The 20,033-nt window shown below is 44.4% G+C and overlaps 1 protein-coding gene across 1 annotated transcript in view; it reads right to left on the reverse strand.

The window, feature by feature from the left end:
* LOC141271539 (uncharacterized) overlaps nucleotides 1–17,928 on the reverse strand; it is a 63,121-nt gene extending 45,193 nt beyond the window's left edge. Inside the window, exons 1-3 of the mRNA XM_073681593.1 lie at nucleotides 17,881–17,928; nucleotides 12,998–13,108; nucleotides 3,472–3,543 (exon numbers count right to left, since the gene is read on the reverse strand). Coding sequence (XP_073537694.1) covers nucleotides 3,472–3,543; nucleotides 12,998–13,108; nucleotides 17,881–17,928 — 231 coding nt within the window. The remainder of the gene's footprint in view (nucleotides 1–3,471; nucleotides 3,544–12,997; nucleotides 13,109–17,880) is intronic.
* Between the last annotated feature and the right edge of the window lie 2,105 nt (nucleotides 17,929–20,033).

The following is a 20,033-nucleotide window of genomic DNA, read 5'->3' on the forward strand; positions in this document are numbered from 1 at the left end:
TGTGCACACGTTATGGCTTGTGCACACGTTGCAGATTTCGTGCATTTTTGCCATGCAGATTTTCTAGCAAAACCTGAAGCAATCCTGATGTCAGTGAATGAGAAACCTGAAGAGTCATGCACACGTTACTTAGTTGTGACTTGCAGATTTGGTGCAGAAAATAATCTTCAGCATGGCAATTCTCTGTGCGTTTTTCACCATTGACTTCACTCAAAAACGAGGAAAAAATGTGTGTTTTTGCAGCTGCATTTTTCCTCCCAAGAGATGCAGAAATTTTACTCAACGTGTGCACATAGCCTAAGTATTTGGTGCAGAAATTTCTGCACCATTTCTGAATCTCTTGGCAGGAAAAACGCAACATATATTACACACATTTTTTTACATGCGTTTTTGGAGCAGATTGTTCACATGTTGCTTTTTTTTCTGCAGCCAAAACCTGATCTCTTGGCAGTAAAAAAGCTGCAGACAAAAAGCAGGTTTTGGCTATGTGCACACAAAGAGTTTTTGATGCGTTTTTTCCACCATGGAAACGCTGCAAAAACGCTTGTTAATTGGTCTGCCAGCTATAGCAATGGTAATCCTGATGTGCTGTGCACATGATGTGAAAATTTCCGCTCAGGATTACCATTGCGGTAAAAACCGCAGAATGACCATTGTTCAGGCGTTTCCGCCGCGAATTTGCGCCCATTAACTTGAATTGAACCGCAGCAAACCCGCAGGTATAATATTTATACCTGCGGATTTGCTGCATTTCAATTAAAGCCAATAGCCGCGACTCCGTGGCGGAAACGTGGTGCGGGTGGTACCCGGGTCGGGAGAGGACTACTACTCTTCTCATCTGACCGCCACTCCTGCTGATTATAGCGAGAGCGGCATGGCTGGGGAGAGCAGTAGTTCTCCTCAGCCAAGCCGGCTACCAAGCAGTTAAAAAAATTTAAAAAAAGTAAACATAAAAAAAAGACCTCATACTCGACTGTCCGGCGCCCCCCCCGGTGTCCTCCTGGTCTCCGGCGATCCTTTCCTCTCGGTGGTAGACTGCGGGGAGCTAGCAGTATGCCACGTCACAGGCATCAAATAAAGTGTCAAAAACCGTGCGGAATTTCCGCAGCGTTTTTCCTGCCAAGGAGATGCCGAAACGCTCAGGAAATTTCTGCTTTAAATCCTGATCGTGCGCACATAACCTTTGCTGGCTTTTTGCTGCGTTTTCTTGCTGCGTTTTTCATGATTCCAAAGTTCAGCTTTGCTTCCACCATATCAGCATGAACAATAAAAGGTGTTAGGTCACCAATGCAAGACACATATGAAACCATAAAAAAGATTGGAAAAAGATTTTTATGTCTGAAAAAATAATGACTATTCTGAACAAAAAAAATTCATAAGTTCAAGAAAAAATACACAATTACAAATGTAAAAACAGTGGGGAAGTTGAATTGGTCGGGCATATTTTACCTAAGAGATTGGCAGAGCATTGAGTTTGTAGGACACTGTTTACTTTCACACATTGGTCAGGGCTATGGAGTTGGTCAGGTATTGGTCAGCCAATGTTTACTTTAGCACATATCACTAATTTAATTAAATTGGACTAATCCTAACTGCCATTCTCCCGTGAGGAGACCAAGACATTATGGTTTAAACTTTGGAAAAAATCACAAAAATAAATGGGTTTCACATATTGCTATACATGCTTTTTTCACTAAAAACGGAGCAAAACCTTATGGCAACATTTTTTGCTGTGTTTTTGCACTTACTCATTGCTTTCTATGGGTGAAAAAAAGCTACGAAAACACTGAAAGAATTGACATGCTGCAGTTTTCAAAAAAGCAGTTTACCAACTCTGGTTAAGTGCACACGTAGCGTTTTTGATGCGTTTTCACAGCAGTTTTGCCGGCGTGAAAGCGCATCAAAAAAGCTCTGGCAGCTATTGCAATGGTAATCCTGATGTGCTGTGCACATGATGTGGAAATTTCCGCTCAGGAAATTTAACTCGCAGCATGCCAATTTCAGAAGCGGACACGCCAGTCTCCGCTGCCGATTTTGACCAATTGAAGTGTCATTATATGCACTGGATTCACATGTACTGACAACAAAAGTGCGGCATTAGAACACCGCGTTTTGGACGCAGCAAAAATGCGTTGCGTCCAAAGCGCTGCTGAGTGCTGTTCGTGGGGACATAGAGGCTAACGAAACAGCTGTGAGCTGTTAATAATGGCCAAGGACAATGTTCTCCTAATGGCACCTTCCTAGGCTAAAAATAGCAGCTTACAGCTGCCCCAGAATTTGCCTGAATGGAAATGCTAATGAAGATTGGGTGAATGGGATTAGCTGACACCAGCTCTTTTGTTTGGTGATGACAAGGTGTCAATCAGACCCTTTCATCACCAAACCTAATTAAAGTAAAGAGTGAATAAACACACAGACACAGAGCAAGCACTTTGTTTGAAATACAACGGACACATCCATTAATCATTTAAATTAACCAATATACTCACCGCAATTATGACGGTAATCCAAGGGTTTAAGCAATGTCCCACCAAATAACTTTATTTAGCTCCAAAAAGCATCCATTGATGTACAAAAACGCTTCAAAAAACACGTAAAAAAACGCACGTTTTTTCCGCAGATGTTTTCCTGCCAAGGAGATGCAAAAACGCTCAGGAAATTTCTGCTTCAAATCCTGATCGTGCGCACATAGCCTTAGTGAGGGAAAAAAAAATGAGATTTCTCATAGCGTCTACTGGTACTGTAAAACGAAGATTTTAATTTGCATAAAAAAAAGCAGTATAATGTTGTTGAGCAAACTGTAGAACATGCTTTTTGTTCAGCAATGGAGTCATGTGTGGTGAGCGTGCATACAGGACATGGAGGTCAAGTGCATTACTTACCGTTTACTTTGAAACAAGTGTACCTGCTGATTCCAGGTATTACGTAAATCTCCATAGATGGTCTTTGACTCTTGGACAACTTTTCTGATAATTCTTTTCACTCCTCTGTCTGAAATCATGCAGTGAGTACCTGCTCGTGGACAGTTTATGCTGAAATTATGCTCTTTCCTCTGGATTATGGCCCAAACATTGCTCACTGGAACCTTCAGTAGTTTAGAAATTCTTCTTTAACTAATGCCATCAGTAGGTTTTGAAAGAATAAGTTGCGAAGGTCTTGAGACAGCTCACTAGTTTTACCCATCATGAGATGTTTCTTGTGTGGCACCTTGGTAATGAGACACCTTTTTATAGGCCCTCACTTGAACCAGCTGATATTATTTTTCACTTTGTGGCAGGATTGCTTTCTAAATACTGAAAGATTTCAGTTGATGACAAGACTTTCTATGCCTTTTTTGCACCTCTCTTTCTTCATGTGTTCAGTACTTTTTCCCTGTGTCATTTCTCATTACTACACATAACTTAAAAGGAACCTGTCACCAGAAAAAAAACACTTTATGGGGTTAATCTGAAGGTTAATAGCGTTACTAACCTGCCTGCCGCCCGCACTTAGCCGAATACAGAGAATACAGAGTGAAGGCTTTAACCGCGCCCCTAGCTCTGGCTGACAGCCAGACCCAGCTCACGGCTGCACCGCCAGACCCGCTCCCCCCCCCCCCCCCGTGACGAAAACCCTTATGTTGCCGGGGGGAATAAATTTAATTTTCCCTCCACAACATTCGGCTAAGTGCGAGTGCCAGGCAGTAACCTGCAGATTAACCCCATATCTGCAGGTTAATAGTGTATTTTTACATGGCAGCTTCCCTTTAACTAAAGTGAATTCATTATGTGCCAATATTTTGATTACTAATATCTCCACAATGTAGAGGTGAAATAATAAAAAGAAAAGTTTTATTCTGATCTGCAGTCATTACCGCATTGCGTGTCCAGCTCAACATGAAAACTTTGGTGAAATGTCCTCTGCCAGGTGGGAAGTCAAAACTATAGCACTTATAGAAGGAACATATATAGGTGAGTGTTCCTAAAGCAAAGTTCAAAATGGGGCCTGTTTTTGACCTTCACCAGATCCTTTATTATTTAACTAATGTGGACTAGGAGCAATCTCCTTTCTATCACCTGTATATCACATATGTAAAAAAAAAGTCGATTTAAACATAATACAATATTTAGGGTAAAGTGTACACTGCATTTGTGCACTTAGCCCAATGCATACACAGGGAAAAGATCCCGGAGAATACCTTAAAGGGGAGATCTACTACTCGGAAAACTCCTTCTTAAATTACAATAGTCCTCCATGTCGAGTAAAAACACCTTATACTCGCCTCCAGAGCTGGCGCCATTCTAGAAACGGGTGTCCTGGGGCTTGCGTGACATTGTAATTACGCGTGAGCCTTGCAGCCAATCAGTGGCCACTCCACTCTCACTTCTTTTGAACAAAACTGACATCCGGAAGAAGTCAGAGAAAAGCAGCAGTTCTCACACCTTTCCTATTGGGAGGAGGGAGGAGTCCTGAGGAGATAATTTGCATATTCCCACTGCATTTTGGGGTAAGTGAAGAGTCTCCGCGAGCTCAAAGAACACTGGATTTTGGCTGTTGGAGCTGAAAAGAGGACATCGGTAAACCGCGCGCTTTTTTTTTAAGCTTTTTTCACTGTTTTCAGAACATTAACAATAAGAACATGGAAGAGTCCAGGAGCCATTTGGTGAGCTGCATATCCTGCTACATGTTCACAGACTTGCCAGTGGAAAAGCCAAACTTCACATGCCAGAAATGCAAGCTTGTGTCCCTGTTGGAGGAAAAGTTGCGAAATCTAGAAGAGAGGTTAACTACCTTGAAAATCATTAAGGAAGGTGAAGAGTTCTTAGACAGAGCAGAATTATCTCTTCATGATTCAGAAAGAGAAGAAATTCGAACTGCACCTGACGAAACCGAGGAATGGAAGCATGTGACCCACAGAAGCAGGAGGATCGAGAGGCAGTCAGCACCCATACTGCTCAGGAACCAGTACCAGGCTCTCACGCAGGAGAACCATGAAGAAATACAGCAAAATAAGACTTTGCCAGCAATGAATAACCTTGTAAGCCCTCAGAATCCTCCTGGATGGAGAAAGAAGAATGTTGTGAAGAAAAAACGGAAAATGGTGGTTATGGGGGATTCCCTGTTAAGAGGAACAGAGGCCGCTATCTGCAGACCAGACATAACCTCAAGAGAAATGTGCTGTCTTCCAGGAGCAAAAATTAAAGATGTGTCTGACAGGATATCAAGACTCTTCAGACCTACAGATCACTACCCATTCCTGCTAATACATGTGGGGACAAATGACACCGCAAGAAAGGACCTGGAAACCATCTGCAGTGACTTTGAAGACTTAGGCAAGAAAGTGAAAGAATTGGGAGCGCAGGTGGTCTTCTCATCCATCCTCCCAGTGGATGGCCATGGAACAATGAGGTGGAATAAGATTCTACAGGTGAACAACTGGCTACGTCGATGGTGCCGTCAACAAGGATTTGGATTTCTGGATCACGGAATGAATTACCTATACGATGGACTACTTGCTAGAGATGGGGTACACCTTACGAAGACTGGAAAACATGTATTTGGAAGTCGCCTTGCTACACATCAGAAGAGCTTTAAACTAGAACAATGTGGGAAGGGAAGCAAAAGGCCAGAAAAAGCCATACAGCTGACAAATACTATTGAGATCTCTGCTACTGGAAGTGGAAAAGAAGAACAAAGACAAAACAATTTAAATAATAAAAATATGGGAGGAAGAGAAACCAATCACAAACGAAAATGTTTTTATACAAATGCACAAAGCATGGGCAACAAACAAGGAGAATTGGAACTACTAATGCAGGAAAAGGAATATGATGTCATTGGAATCACTGAAACTTGGTGGGACGATACACATGATTGGAATAAAAGGCTAAAAGGATACAACTTATTTGCAAGAAACAGACTTGATAAACGAGGAGGAGGTGTTGCATTGTATGTTAGAAAAGCGTATATCTGCACAGAGATTGAAGCTTCAGAGACTGGGAGTTCTGTGGAAACTGTTTGGGTAAGAATACAAGGAGAGAACAACGGAAAGGACACCATTGTAGGCATTTACTACAGGCCACCTGGGCAAGCTGAAGATATGGATGAACTCTTTATGTATCAAATGACCAAGTTCTCCAAAAAATATGACGTAGTGGTCATGGGAGATTTCAACTATCCAGACATTTGTTGGGAATCTCTCTCAAGTAAAACTAACAGGTCAAGCAAATTCTTATCCTCTCTTGCTGACAACTTTATCTTCCAAAAGGTAGGGGAGAAAACAAGGGGATCTGCTACTTTGGATCTAATCCTTATAAACAGGGAGGAAATGGTTGAGGAGGTAAAGGTGGCTGGGACCCTAGGAGGCAGCGATCATGCTATTATAGAATTTTGGATAACTAGAGGAGGAAGACATGTGAAGACTCAAACTTCAAGGTTAGATTTTAGAAAGGCAGATTTTAAGAGACTCAGAAAGAGAATAGGAGGGATCCAATGGCTGGATGTCCTTAAGGACAAAAATGTCCAGGAAGGATGGGAAATTTTTAAAAATGAGATTCTCAAAGCACAATCGTTAACAATCCCGAAAAGTAGGAAGAATGGGAAGCTTTTAAGGAAACCAGGATGGATGAACACAGAACTTAAACACATGCTAAAAAGAAAGAAAGAAATGTTTATTAAATGGAAAGAGGGAGGCATATCTAAAGAAGATTATAATGCAGTCTGCAGATCCTGCAGGGCATGTATCAGGTTAGCTAAAGCTGACAATGAATTAAGGCTTGCAAGAGATGTCAAAAGCAATAAAAAAGGATTTTGGGGGTATGTCAAAAGTAAAAGAAAAGTCAAAGATGCTATAGGATTTTTACAAGATGAAAATGGAGAAATGGTAAGAGAGGATGTTGAGAAGGCCAAACTTTTTAATTCCTATTTTGCATCTGTTTTCTCTCAGAAAGAAAATGTAACATCAACTGATCTTCACTGTCCTTTTAAAGGAATAGAGGAATCCAAGTTATCTGTAAACAGAAAGATTGTGAGGGAATATTTAGCTAACATAAATGAGTTCAAGTCTCCAGGTCCAGATGAATTACACCCCAGAGTACTGAAGGAGATCGTAGAAGAAATTTTAGAACCACTCTGCATAATCTTTGAAAATTCTTGGAGAACAGGAGAAGTCCCAGAAGACTGGAGAAGAGCAAATGTTGTTCCTATCTTCAAAAAGGGGAAGAAGGTGGACCCAGGGAACTATAGGCCGGTGAGTCTGACTTCTATACCAGGAAAGATCTTTGAACAAATTATTAAACAACATGTATGTAAGTACATGGATAAGAATGAAGTGATTAACCAGAGTCAGCATGGGTTTGTAACTAACAAGTCATGTCAGACTAACTGACTGGGTGGATCAGGGAAATGCTGTAGATATAGTATATCTTGACTTCAGCAAAGCATTTGACAAAGTATCTCACACCATCCTTATTGAAAAAATGACCAAGTACGCAATGGACCAGGCAACTGTTAGGTGGATTCATAACTGGCTTAGTGATCGGACTCAAAGGGTGGTTGTAAATGGCTTCACATCCAGCTGGATGAATGTCTCAAGTGGGGTACCACAGGGCTCCGTCCTGGAACCTGTATTGTTCAACATCTTTATTAATGATTTAGATGAAGGAATTGAGGGTAAGCTGATTAAATTTGCTGATGACACAAAGCTAGGAGGGATAGCTAATACTAGAGAAGAGAGAGAGAGGATTCAAAAAGACCTAAATAAACTGGAGCAGTGGGCAGCAACCAACAGAATGGTTTTTAACAGGGAAAAATGCAAAGTACTACATCTGGGCAATAAAAATGAAAAAAGCATATACAGAATGGGAGGAATAGAGCTAAGCAACAGTACATGTGAAAAAGACTTAGGTATACTAATAGATCATAGACTGAACATGAGTCAACAGTGTGATGCAGCAGCAAAAAAGGCAAATACAATTCTGGGATGTATTAGCAGAAGCATACAGTCTAGATCACGTGAAGTCATTATCGGTCTTTACTCCTCTTTGGTCAGACCTCATCTGGAATACTGTGTACAGTTTTGGGCACCACATTTTAAAAAAGACATAGACAAACTGGAGCAAGTTCAGAGAAGAGCGACCAGAATGGTGACTGGTCTGCAAACCATGTCCTATGAGGAACGGTTGCAGGATTTGGGAATGTTTAGCTTGCAAAAAAGAAGACTGAGAGGAGACTTAATAGCTGTCTACAAATATGTCAAGGGCTGTCACATTGTAGAAGGATCATCTTTATTCTCATTTGCACAAGGAAAGACTAGAAGCAATGGGATGAAACTAAATGGGAGGAGACACAGATTAGATATTAGAAAAAACTTTTTGACAGTTAGGGTGATTAATGAGTGGAACATCCTGCCACGAGAGGTGGTGAGTTCCCCTTCAATGGACGTCTTCAAACAGAGGCTGGACAGACATCTGTCTGAGATGATCTAGTGAATCCTGCTTTGAGCAGGGGGTTGGACCAGATGACCCAGGAGGTCCCTTCCAACTCTACCATTCTATGATTCTATGATTCTATTGTCAGTTACAGTGGGTACGGAAAGTATTCAGACCCCTTTAAATTTTTCACTCTTTGTTTCATTGCAGCCATTTGGTAAATTCTAAAAAGTTCATTTTTTTTCTTATTAAAGTACACTCCGCACCCCATCTTGACTGAAAAAAAAAGAAATGTAGAAATTTTTGTAAATTTATTAAAAAAGAAAAACTGAAATATCACATGGTCATAAGTATTCAGACCCTTTGCTCAGACACTCATATTTAAGTCACATGCTGTCTATTTCCTTGTGATCCTCCTTGAGATGGTTCTACTCCTTCATTGGAGTCCAGCTGTGTTTAATTAAACTGATAGGACTTGATTTGGAAAGGCACACACCTGTCTATAAAAGACCTCACAGCTCACAGTGCATGTCAGACCAAATGAGAATCAAACGAACTGCCCAAGGAGCTCAGAGACAGAATTGTGGCATAGCACAGATCTGGCTAAGGTTACAAAAGAATTTCTGCATTACTCGAGGTTCCTAAGAGCACAGTGGCCTCCATAATCCTTAAATGGAAGAAGTTTGGGACCACCAGAAGTCTTCCTAGACCTAGCCGTCCATTCAAACTGAGCAATCGTGGGAGAAGAGCCTTGGTGAGAGAGGTAAAGAAGAACCCCAAGATCACTGTGGCTGAGCTCCAAAGATGCAGTAGGAAGATGGGAGAAAGTTCACTGCAGCCCTCCACCAGTCGGGCCTTTATGGCAGAGTGGCCAGACGGAAGCATCCTCTCCTCAGTGCAAGACATATGAAAGCCCGCATATAGTTTGCTCAAAAACACATGAAGGACTCCCAGACTATAAGAAATAAGATTCTCTAGTCTGATGAGACGAAGATATAACTTTTTGGTGATAATTCTATGTGGTATGTGTGGAGAAAACCAGGCACTGCTCATCACCTGCCCAATACAATCCCAACAGTGAAACATGGTGGTGACAGCATCATGTTATGGGTGTGTTTTTCAGCTGCAGGGACAGGACGACGGGTTGCAATTGAAGGAAACATGAATGCGGCCAAGTACAGAGATATCCTGGATGAAAACCTCTTCCAGAGTGATCTGGACCTCAGACTTGGCCGAAGGTTCACCTTCCAAGCACACAGCTAAAATAACAAAGGAGTGGCTTCAGAACAACTCTGTGACCATTCTTGACTGGCCCAGCCAGAGCCCTGACCTAAACCCAATTGAACATCTCTGGAGAGACCTAAAAATGGCTGTTCACCATCCAACCTGACGGAACTGGAGAGGACCTGCAAGGAAGAATGAAAAAGGATCCCCAAATCCAGGTGTGAAAAACTAGTTACATCATTCCCAAGAAGACTCATGGCTGTACTAGCTCAAAAGGGAGCTTCTACTCAATACTGAGCAAAGGGTCTGAATACTTATGACTAGTGCTGAGCGAATTTGTTCGGTATTTCAAATTCGTGTTCGTGGTTCCGGCTTGTTCATGCCAAAAAATTGGCTCCGCCCATGAACATCCCTGATTTGGCACGCTGTCAGGCAGATAACATCACAGATAACACCACTGCTGAGCAAAAGAACATAAAGGCTCGTCTCAGTTTTGCCAGAAAACATCTTGATGATTGCCAATACTTTTGGGAGAAAACTCTGTGGACTGAAGATACAAAAGTTGAACTTTTTGGAAGGTGTATGTCCCATTACATCTGGCGTAGAAGTAACACAGCATTTCAGAAAAAGATCATCATACCAACAGTAAAATATGGTGGTGATATTGTGATGGTCTGGGGCTGTTTTACTGCTTCAGGACTTGGAAGACTTGCTGTGGTAAATGGAACCATGAATTCTGCGATTTACCAAAACATCCTGAAGGAGAATGTCCGGCCATCTGTTCGTGACATCAAGCTGAAGCGGACTTGGGTTATGCAGCAGGACAATGATCTAAAACACACCAGCAAGTCCACCCCTGAATGGCTTAAGAAAAACAAAATTAAGACTTTGGAGTGGCCTAGTCAAAGTCCTGACCTTAATTCGATTGTGATGCTGTGGCATGACCTTAAAAAGGCGGTTCATGCTCGGAAACCCTCCAATGTTCCAGAATGACAACAATTTTGTAAGGATGAGTGGGCGAAAATTCCTCCAGAGCGTTGTAAGACTCATTGCAAGTTATCACAAACGCTTGATTGCAGTTGTTGCTGCTAAGGGTGGCCCAAACAGTTATTAAGTTTAGGGGGCAATCACTTTTTCACACAAGGCCCTGTAGGTTTGGATTTCCTTTTCCCTTAATAAAGACCTTCATTTAAAAACTGCATTTTGTGATTACTTGTGTTATCTTTGTCTAATATTTAAATTTGTTGTGTGATCTGAAACATTTAAGTGTGACAAACATGCAAAAGAATAAGAAATCAGGAAGGGGGCAAACACTTTTTTGCACCACTGTATGTATATATTTTAATTAGATAAAAATACCATGTCTATCCACGGGATGTGGCTGGCACTGCAGTTCAGCGCCATCCACCTCTGAAATGCTCCTTATTTGAGGGGTTTTCAGAGCAGATTTTCATTTCTTTTAGCGGTTTTATATTAAAAAAAATTTCCCTGAAGTATTTTTTTTTCAGCATTTAAATTGTACAGTGCTTAGTTTGGAGCATTTTCCATCAGGAGCTGCTTCCAAAGATGTGATATGCATTTTATTTTCTGCCATCAGTTTTTCAAAACGTAAAACTTAAACAAAACATTTAAAACCCTAAAAACATGAACAGCAAAGTGGTTTTGCAATAGAAATGAATAGGAAGAGTCTTTCAAGCGTTTATTTTCAGGCGTTTTTTGGGAAAGCTCAAAAAAAATCCTCAAAAACTTAAATGTGTACAAAGACTTAGGCCACATTCACACATTCAGTATTTGGTCAGTACTTTACATCAGTATTTGTAAGTCAAAACCAGGAGTGGGTGATAAATACAGAAGTGGTGACGTGTTTCTATTATACTTTTCCTCTGACTGTTCCACTCCTGGTTTTGGCTTACAAATACTGATGTAAAATACTGAATGTGTGAATGTGGCCTGAAACGAAACAATTCCTTTCTTCCCCTTTCTGTGTTATGTTTGTGCTTTTGGAGGGGAGGATTCAGCCAGTGACATTTCTACCTATGAAGCAGACAAAGCATTCTAAGAATCATTCACTCCTACTCTTGTGTCCAGCATATGTCAGCAGGTTCAACCCTAAACTGTCAGCCCTTATTAATGATGGGATACACTATGATATTCTATAATACACAACCCGGTGACTATAAGTCATATACATACCCCGAGCACGGCCTCTAATGTAGCTGCTCAGTAATAGTGCCTGCAGGACCTGGGATGATGTCACCGTCACGTGATCAGTGACAGAGATGGGCAGGCTCTGTGGAGCGGATAAGTGACTGCAGGACCTGTTGGGAGGTCATGTGACATTAGGGGGCGGAGTTCAGCATTGAAGGAGATGCTCCTGTTCTGTGGGTGGGGGCTCCCTGTGCCCTGTGAGGCCTCCTCTGTGCCGTGGGTGGGGGCTCCCTGTGCCCTGTGAGGCCTCCTCTGTGCCGTGGGTGGGGGCTCCCTGTGCCCTGTGAGGCCTCCTCTGTGCCGTGGGTGGGGGCTCCCTGTGCCCTGTGAGGCCTCCTCTGTGCCGTGGGTGGGGGCTCCCTGTGCCCTGTGAGGCCTCCTCTGTGCCGTGGGTGGGGGCTCCCTGTGCCCTGTGAGGCCTCCTCTGTGCCGTGGGTGGGGGCTCCCTGTGCCCTGTGAGGCCTCCTCTGTGCCGTGGGTGGGGGCTCCCTGTGCCCTGTGAGGCCTCCTCTGTGCCGTGGGTGGGGGCTCCCTGTGCCCTGTGAGGCCTCCTCTGTGCCGTGGGTGGGGGCTCCCTGTGCCCTGTGAGGCCTCCTCTGTGCCGTGGGTGGGGGCTCCCTGTGCCCTGTGAGGCCTCCTCTGTGCCGTGGGTGGGGGCTCCCTGTGCCCTGTGAGGCCTCCTCTGTGCCGTGGGTGGGGGCTCTCTGTGCCCTGTGAGGCCTCCTCTGTGCCGTGGGTGGGGGCTCCCTGTGCCCTGTGAGGCCTCTGTGCCGTGGGTGGGGGCTCCCTGTGCGGCCTCCTCTGTGCCGTGGGTGGGGGCTTCCTGTGCCCTGTGAGGCCTCCTCTGTGCCGTGGGTGGGGGCTCCCTGTGCGGCCTCCTCTGTGCCGTGGGTGGGGGCTTCTGTGCTGTGTGAAGGGACTGATGTCTACAGCTGTAGGGATGTGATCAGGTCTGTTCAGATAAGTGATGAGTGACTCAGTTTGGCGTGGAATTGAATTGTAGCGAAATGAATTACCAAAATGCAGATTTTTTTGTAATTCATTTCCATGCTGATTCAGCAAAGTGGCGGCCACTAGCTACCATATTTCTGAACCGTAAAAGATCATCAAAATGTCGAAAAAAAAATCTATTTACCTTTCTGGCCCCTTCACGTCACCTGCCCGGTTCGCACCACATCTTCAGCTCGCAGTGAAATCCCCGCCACACGTTGGACAGAAACTTCTGACTTTGATGAGGGATGTTCCCGGTTTTGAGGCCCAGGAGGGTTCTGCACAAATATGTGAAAAGTCATAACATGATGAGTCCCGCTTTTGGCTTGTCTGGAATGATAGAGATTAATATGGAGGCCGTGTGTACAGTGTCCATTTTAGGACATGATCAGATATCAGAATGATGTCAGTTTGAGGCTAAATACCCTGTCTGACAAGTGATTTTGACAAGTGACTTTTACAACTGTAATAATAATAAAAAAAAAATTCACTGTTCGCTGATGGGACTTGAACACACAACTCTACATCAAGAAGCCAGTGCACTAACCATTGAGCTATAAATTCTGTTGAGACAAGCCAAGCATTCTATTTGGTTATATGATTTTCAGTGCAAACCTGTCTGAAACTGATTGGGACTTTCAGAAATACCTCCTCCAAGCCAAATTCAAATGATGTTTGAGTCTGATATGTGACTTTCTTCAAAGATCACAATCACAATGACTTTTAGTGACCCTGAGTATTTTCATGGTTGATCTCATAAGACAAGAAAAGCTACCAGGCAGTATCACTTGAATGAGTACCATTGAGCTATCCAGTCAAGCGATACTGACTGGGAGCTTTTCTTGTCTTATGAGGTCAACCATGAAAATACTCAGGGTGACTAAAAGTCATTGTGATTCTGATGTTTGAAGAAAGTCACACATCAAAATCAAACATCATTTGATTGTGGCTTGGGGGAGGTATTTCTGAAAGTCCCAATTTCAGACAAGGTTTGCACTGAAAATCATATAATCAAATAGAACTCTTAGCTTTACTTAACTGAGTTTATTGCTCAATGGTTAGTGCACTGGTTTCTAGACTTAAGAGTATTGGGTTCAAGTCCCATCAACAAACAGTGAATATATTTTTATTATTATTACAGTTGTCAAAATCACTTGTCAGAATCAGTTCTCAGATAGTGTTTAGCCTCAACCTGACATCATTCTGATGTTTGCTTTTGATATCTGATCATGTCCTAAAATGGACACGGTACATGTGGTCATCACCATGGAGAGACCTTAATGAGAGAATGTCACAAAAGGCCTACTCCCAGGATTATGACGTGGGATGGCATCATGTATCGTAGCTGGACCCCTCTAGTCTTCATTTCTAGCACACTAACAGCTCAGCTTTAGGCTGTGTGCCCACATTACATTTTTTAAGCGTTTCCGCAGCGGCAGAAACAGACGTGAGTCTGGAGATTCCGTGGAGAGTGATCTGCTGCCTGCAACATCCTTCAGCATGACTGGTTTGGCAGTGGGTCAGTAATGGTTTGGGGTGACATTTCTTTGGAGGGCCGAACAGCCCTCCATGTGCTCGCCAGAGGTAGCCTGACTGCCATTAGGTACTGAGATGAGATCCTCAGACCCCTTGTGTGACCATATGCTGGTGCGGTTGGCCCTGATTTCCTCCTAATGCAGGACAATGCCAGACCTCATGTGGCTGGAGTGTGTCAGCAGTTCCTGCAAGATGAAGGCATTGAAGCTATGGACTGGCCCTCCCGTTCCCCAGACCTGAATCCGATTGAGCACATCTAGGACATCATGTCTCGCTCCATCCATGTCTCGCTTGCACACAGACTGTCCAGGAGTTGGCGGATGCTTTAATTCAGGTCTGGGAGGAGATCCCACAGGAGACCATCTGCAACCTCATCAGGAGCATGCTCAGGCGTTGTAGGGAGGTCATACAGGCATGTGGAGGCCACACACACAATACTGAGCCTCATTTTGACTTGTTTTAAAGACATTACATCAAAGTTGGATCAGCCTGTAGTGTGTTTTTCCACTTTAATTTTGGGGGTGACTCCAAATAATACATCAAAGCCCCCTTTGTTAGATAAAAAATCTAAAATATTTTTTTTTCCATTCTTTGCAGTTAGGGTTGGGGTTGTGTTAGGATTAGGGGTGTGCTGGGGTATGTGCACACGATCAGGAGCCGCTGCAGGTTTGACGCTGCATGCTTAAGCAGCATCAAACCCGCAGCGGCCAGCTGTTACAGCATAGTGGATGGGATTTGTAGAAATCCCATGTCCGCTATGCGTCTCCATGCACCTGCGGCTCACCCACGGAAACTGACACATTGCGTGTCTTTCCAGATCGCAGCATGTCAATTTCTCTTGCAGGTCTGCATGTGGGCTTTCCCCATAGACCTAACCTCTATGAGGAAAGTTCACAGGTGAAAAAAAAAAATGGTGCCACTCATTTGCATATTGAGCGGAAGCCACTGGAGGCTATTCCGCAGTGTCGGTGCCGCAGGCAGCTCCGGACAGTGTGCACATACCCTTAGGGTTGTGGTAGGGTTAGGATTAGGGTTGTGTTGAGGTTGGGATTTTTTCAAAAGTAAACAAAAAAAAAAAATGATTATGATATGGCGACTAGTGTTGAGTGCAAGTGCTCGCTACTTGAGTTTGCATCGGATGCTCAGGTATGCACTGAGTATCGCGAGTGCTCGAGTCCTCGCCCCGCATGTTTCGCGGCTGTTATACAGCAAAAAAAAAACACGCGGGGATTGCCTGCCATACGTGAGCAATCCCCGCATGTTTTTTTGTGTGTCTAACAACCGTGAAACATGCTGGACGGGGACTCGAGCATGTCACTCGAGCACCCGCGATATTGGTGCATACCCAAGTACCCGATGCAAACTCAAGTAGCGAGCACTTGCGCTCAAGACTAATGACAACATATTCAATATGATGACCTAATTTTATCAAATGCTGTGTCGTACCTCTGGATTCAAAATGTTCACTATACCCCTTGATAAAATCTTTGAGGGGTCTTTCCAAAATGGGGTCACTTGTGGGGGGTTTCCACTGTTTAGGCACATCAGGGGTTCTCCAAACACAACATAGCGTCTGCTCTCGATTCCAGCCAATTTTGCGTTCATAAAGTCACACAGTGCTCTTTCCCTTCTGAACCCTGCCACGCGTCCAAACAGTAGTTTTTCCCCACATATGAAGTATCGGTGTACTCAGTAGAAATTGCACAACAAATGGTATGGTGCAAAATCTGCTGTTACCCTTATGAAATCACAAAATTGGGGGCTGAAAAACATTTTTGTGGGAAAAATGTGAAAATGTTATTTTTACGGCTCAATGTTATAAACTTTTGTGACATACCTGGGGGTTCAAGGTGCTCACCACACATCTAGATAAGTTCCCTGAGGGGTCTTGTTTCCAAAATGGTATCACTTGTGGGGGGTTTCCACTGTTTAGGTACATCAGGGGCTCCCCAAACGCAACATTGCGTCCACTAATTATTCAAGCAAATTTTACATTCAAAGAGTCAAATGGCGCTCCTTCCCTTCCGAGCCCTGCTATGCGCCAAAAAAGTGGTTTTCCCCCACATATGGGGTATCGGCATACTCAGGAGAAATTGCAAAACACATTTTGTGGCCCATTTTCTCTTGTTACCATTGTGAAAATAAAACATTTGGGGCCTGAAGTAAAATTTGTGTGAAAAAAAGTTAAATGTTCATTTTTTCCTTCCACGTTGTTTCAGTTCCTGTGAAGCACGTGAAGGGTTAATAAACTTTTTGAATGTGGTTTTGAGCACCTTGAGGGGTGCAATTTTCAGAATGGTGTCACTTTCGAGGATTTTCTGTCATGTAGACCCCACAAAGTCACTTCAAATTTGATGTGGTCCCTAAAAAAATGGTTTTGTAAATGTTGGAAAAATTAGAAATCGGGGAATTAAATATAAAATCAGGGGCGCTGGTAGGTAAGCTCAGTATATCTGCTGCAGATGGTATGTGTCACCATAGACCACTATAGAAAATAAAGTCAGAAATATATAAAACCACTGCGCTGATATACTGAGAGGAGTAGGTACGGATTACTGGGGGTAGTAATGGAAGAATACACGAATGTTGATGAACATTAATAGTCCTATCCTCATTTTGTGAACCAATAGTAAAAAATGTTATGGATACATATTAGCATTAAAACAAAGGTTAAAAATAGAGCATTGGGTAGTTCCTCCAGGGATCCAGAGCTGTTTGGAACCTGGGATGGCAGGAGGATCTTATTGGAGGATGAGGAGGAGAATAGGAGCGGAATAATAGATCTTCATTATGAAGTCAGAGCAGACACCCTGCTACAACTAGACCAGTGCAGTAATCACTTCAATATTTTATCTAATAAGAAGATCTATTATTCCGCTCCTATTCTCCTCCTCATCCTCCAATAAGATCCTCCTGCCATCCCAGGTTCCAAACAGCTCTGGATCCCTGGAGGAACTACCCAATGCTCTATTTTTAACCTTTGTTTTAATGCTAATATGTATCCATAACATTTTTTACTATTGGTTCACAAAATGAGGATAGGAATATTAATGTTCATCAACATTCGTGTATTCTTCCATTACTACCCCCAGTAATCCGTACCTACTCCTCTCAGTATATCAGCGCAGTGGTTTTATAGATTTCAAAAATTAGAAATCGTTGGTCAACTTTTAACGCTTATAACTTCCTAACACAAAAAAAAATTTTATTTAAAAAATTGTGCTAATGTAAAGTAGACATACGGGAAATGTTATTTATTAACTATTTTGTGTAACATATCTCTGATTTAAGGGCATAAAATCAATGGTTTAAAGTAAAAGTAAAATGGAAAAACTAAAACAAAAGCTTTTTTTCAACAATTGAAAAAATAAAGTATTTATTGTATTTTTTATGGTCTAAAACAGAAGTCCCAAACCTTTGTGACCTTGAGAGCCACATTCATCTATGAAAGAGGGTCGCGAGCCACATCCAGCTTCTGCCCCACTCACAGTAGTGACACCCAGAGCCCCGTTACTGGTATGATGACAGCCAAAGCTTTTCCACTGAAATCACACCAGGACATTATGTCAAGCTTCAGCATTTCCAATCTTAACCTCTGTGATGAATGGCACCAGAGGGACCCCGCATAATCCCACCACTGCCACCACTTGTGAAGAATGGCACCAGAGGGACCCCGCAGAATCCCACCGCTGCCATCCCTTGTGACTGATCCACACTCCGCTGACGCAGTAGTAATGCCTCATTCAGGAGTGATGCATTGGAGACATTTAAATGAGGCTTTAGGCTGTGTTCACACATTGCATTTTTTCTGTGTTTTTTTTTCTGCAGCCAAACCCTGACCCTGATGAAGAGTGGCAGGGGCATTCTTCATGCCGAATGGCATCACCATGGACTCGTACAGTCCGAATGGGGGTGATAAAGGCAGAGCGTTCCTGTGCCTCGTGAGCCAGGGGAATCTGCCAATATCCCGTCTCAGATCCATGATGGTCAGGTACTTGGCCCTGGCCAACTGATCGAGCAGGTCATCTATGCGCGGCATCGGTGACCGTGACAGCATTGAGCCCCCTGTAGTCCATGTAGAACCGGGTTGTCCGGTCCTTCTTTGGGACGAAGACCACAGGCGAGGCCCAAGCGCTGCTGGATGGTTGGATGACCCCCAGCTTCAGCATCTCGTCAATCTTCTGGTGCATGTGCTGCTGTACCTCCAGGGAGACCCGATATGCTGAACGCCGGATTGGGGGTTGATGCCCGGTGCCCATGTGATGGACGGCCGACTCTGTCCTTCCGGGCTCGTTGCTGAGCACATCACGGATGGGGTGTAGGGTTGCCCAAAGCTGGGACCGTTGGTCCGACAACAGTTGGTGGCAAACCTCCACGTCCTTGATGGTCCCACCCGCTCTAGCCTGGACGAGCATGTCCTGGAGGGTCTCCGCCTCTCCCTCCTCTGGCAGGTTGCACACAGGGAGGGCGCAGGTCTCCCGCTCATGATGGGCCTTCATCCTGTTTATGTGGAAGGCCTTCAAACTTCCCCAGGCGTGGTCCAGGGTGACCAGGTACTTCACGGCGTTGAGCTGCTGGTGTACGAGGTATGGGCCTTGCCAGGCCGCCTGAAGATTGTCCTGGGGTACGGGGACCAGCCACGTGTCCCCGTACGTTTTGATCCAACTGGTAGGTTCTCTTACAAGCATTCTGGTCGTACCATTGCTTCTGGTCGGCCTGGGCTCGCGTCATATTGTTGGGCACAAGCTGCACCAAGGCCTGCATTTTGTCACGGAAGCTCACGACATATTTGATAACCGACACTCCAGGGGTGGCTAAGTCCCCTTCCCAGACCTCCTTCACCAGAGCCAGGGGGCCCCGCGCACGCCGGCCGTATAGGAGCTCAAAGGAGGAGAACCCCGTTGAGGCCTGTGAAACCTCCCGGTAGGCAAATAGCAGGTGTGGGAGGTACCGCTCCCAGTCGCGCCCGTGGGAGTCAACCAACATCTTAAGCATCTGCTTCAGGGTGCCACTGAACCGTTTGCACAGGCCATTGGTCTGTGTGTGGTACGGGCTGGTCACATGATGTTGCACCTCTATTTGCTTACCAAGGGACTCCAGCTGCAACATGAACTGGGTCCCCAGCTCGATGAGCATTTCCTAGGGAACACCCACTCGGGAGAAAATCTCCAGTAAGGCGGTGGCCACCTTGTTGGCCCGAATGGATGACAAGGCTACCGCTTCTGGGTGGCATAGTCTACTACAGTCAGTATGAAGCGTTTCCCCGAGCTGCTGGGAGTGGCCATCGGGCCAACCAAATCCACAGCCACCCTCCTGAAAGGCTCTTCAACAATGGGCAGAGTTACCAGTGGGGCTTTGGGGCGGGCGCCACGCCGTCTTCCCCACCCTCTGACAGATGTCACATGACAGGCAGTAGGCAGTCACCTCGGCCCCCATCCTTGGCCAGTAGAAATGCTGGGCTAGCCTGGCCTTGATCTTATTGATCCCTAAATGTCCGGCCATCGGAATCTCATAAGCCATCCACAACAACTCCGCCCTGAACGGATAGGATACTACTAACGGGCGGTACCTGGGCCACACCTCCGGTGAACCTTGCTGGACCGTTACCCTGTACAGCCGTTCTTGGTCCCAGACCACCCGCTCAAGGTCTGAGTCCGAGGGAGGCTG

Source organism: Phyllobates terribilis, unplaced genomic scaffold (genome assembly GCF_046119375.1).
Source record: "Phyllobates terribilis strain yellow unplaced genomic scaffold, ASM4611937v1 Scaffold_5__5_contigs__length_657084704, whole genome shotgun sequence".
NCBI classification, from domain to species: Eukaryota; Metazoa; Chordata; class Amphibia; order Anura; family Dendrobatidae; genus Phyllobates; species Phyllobates terribilis.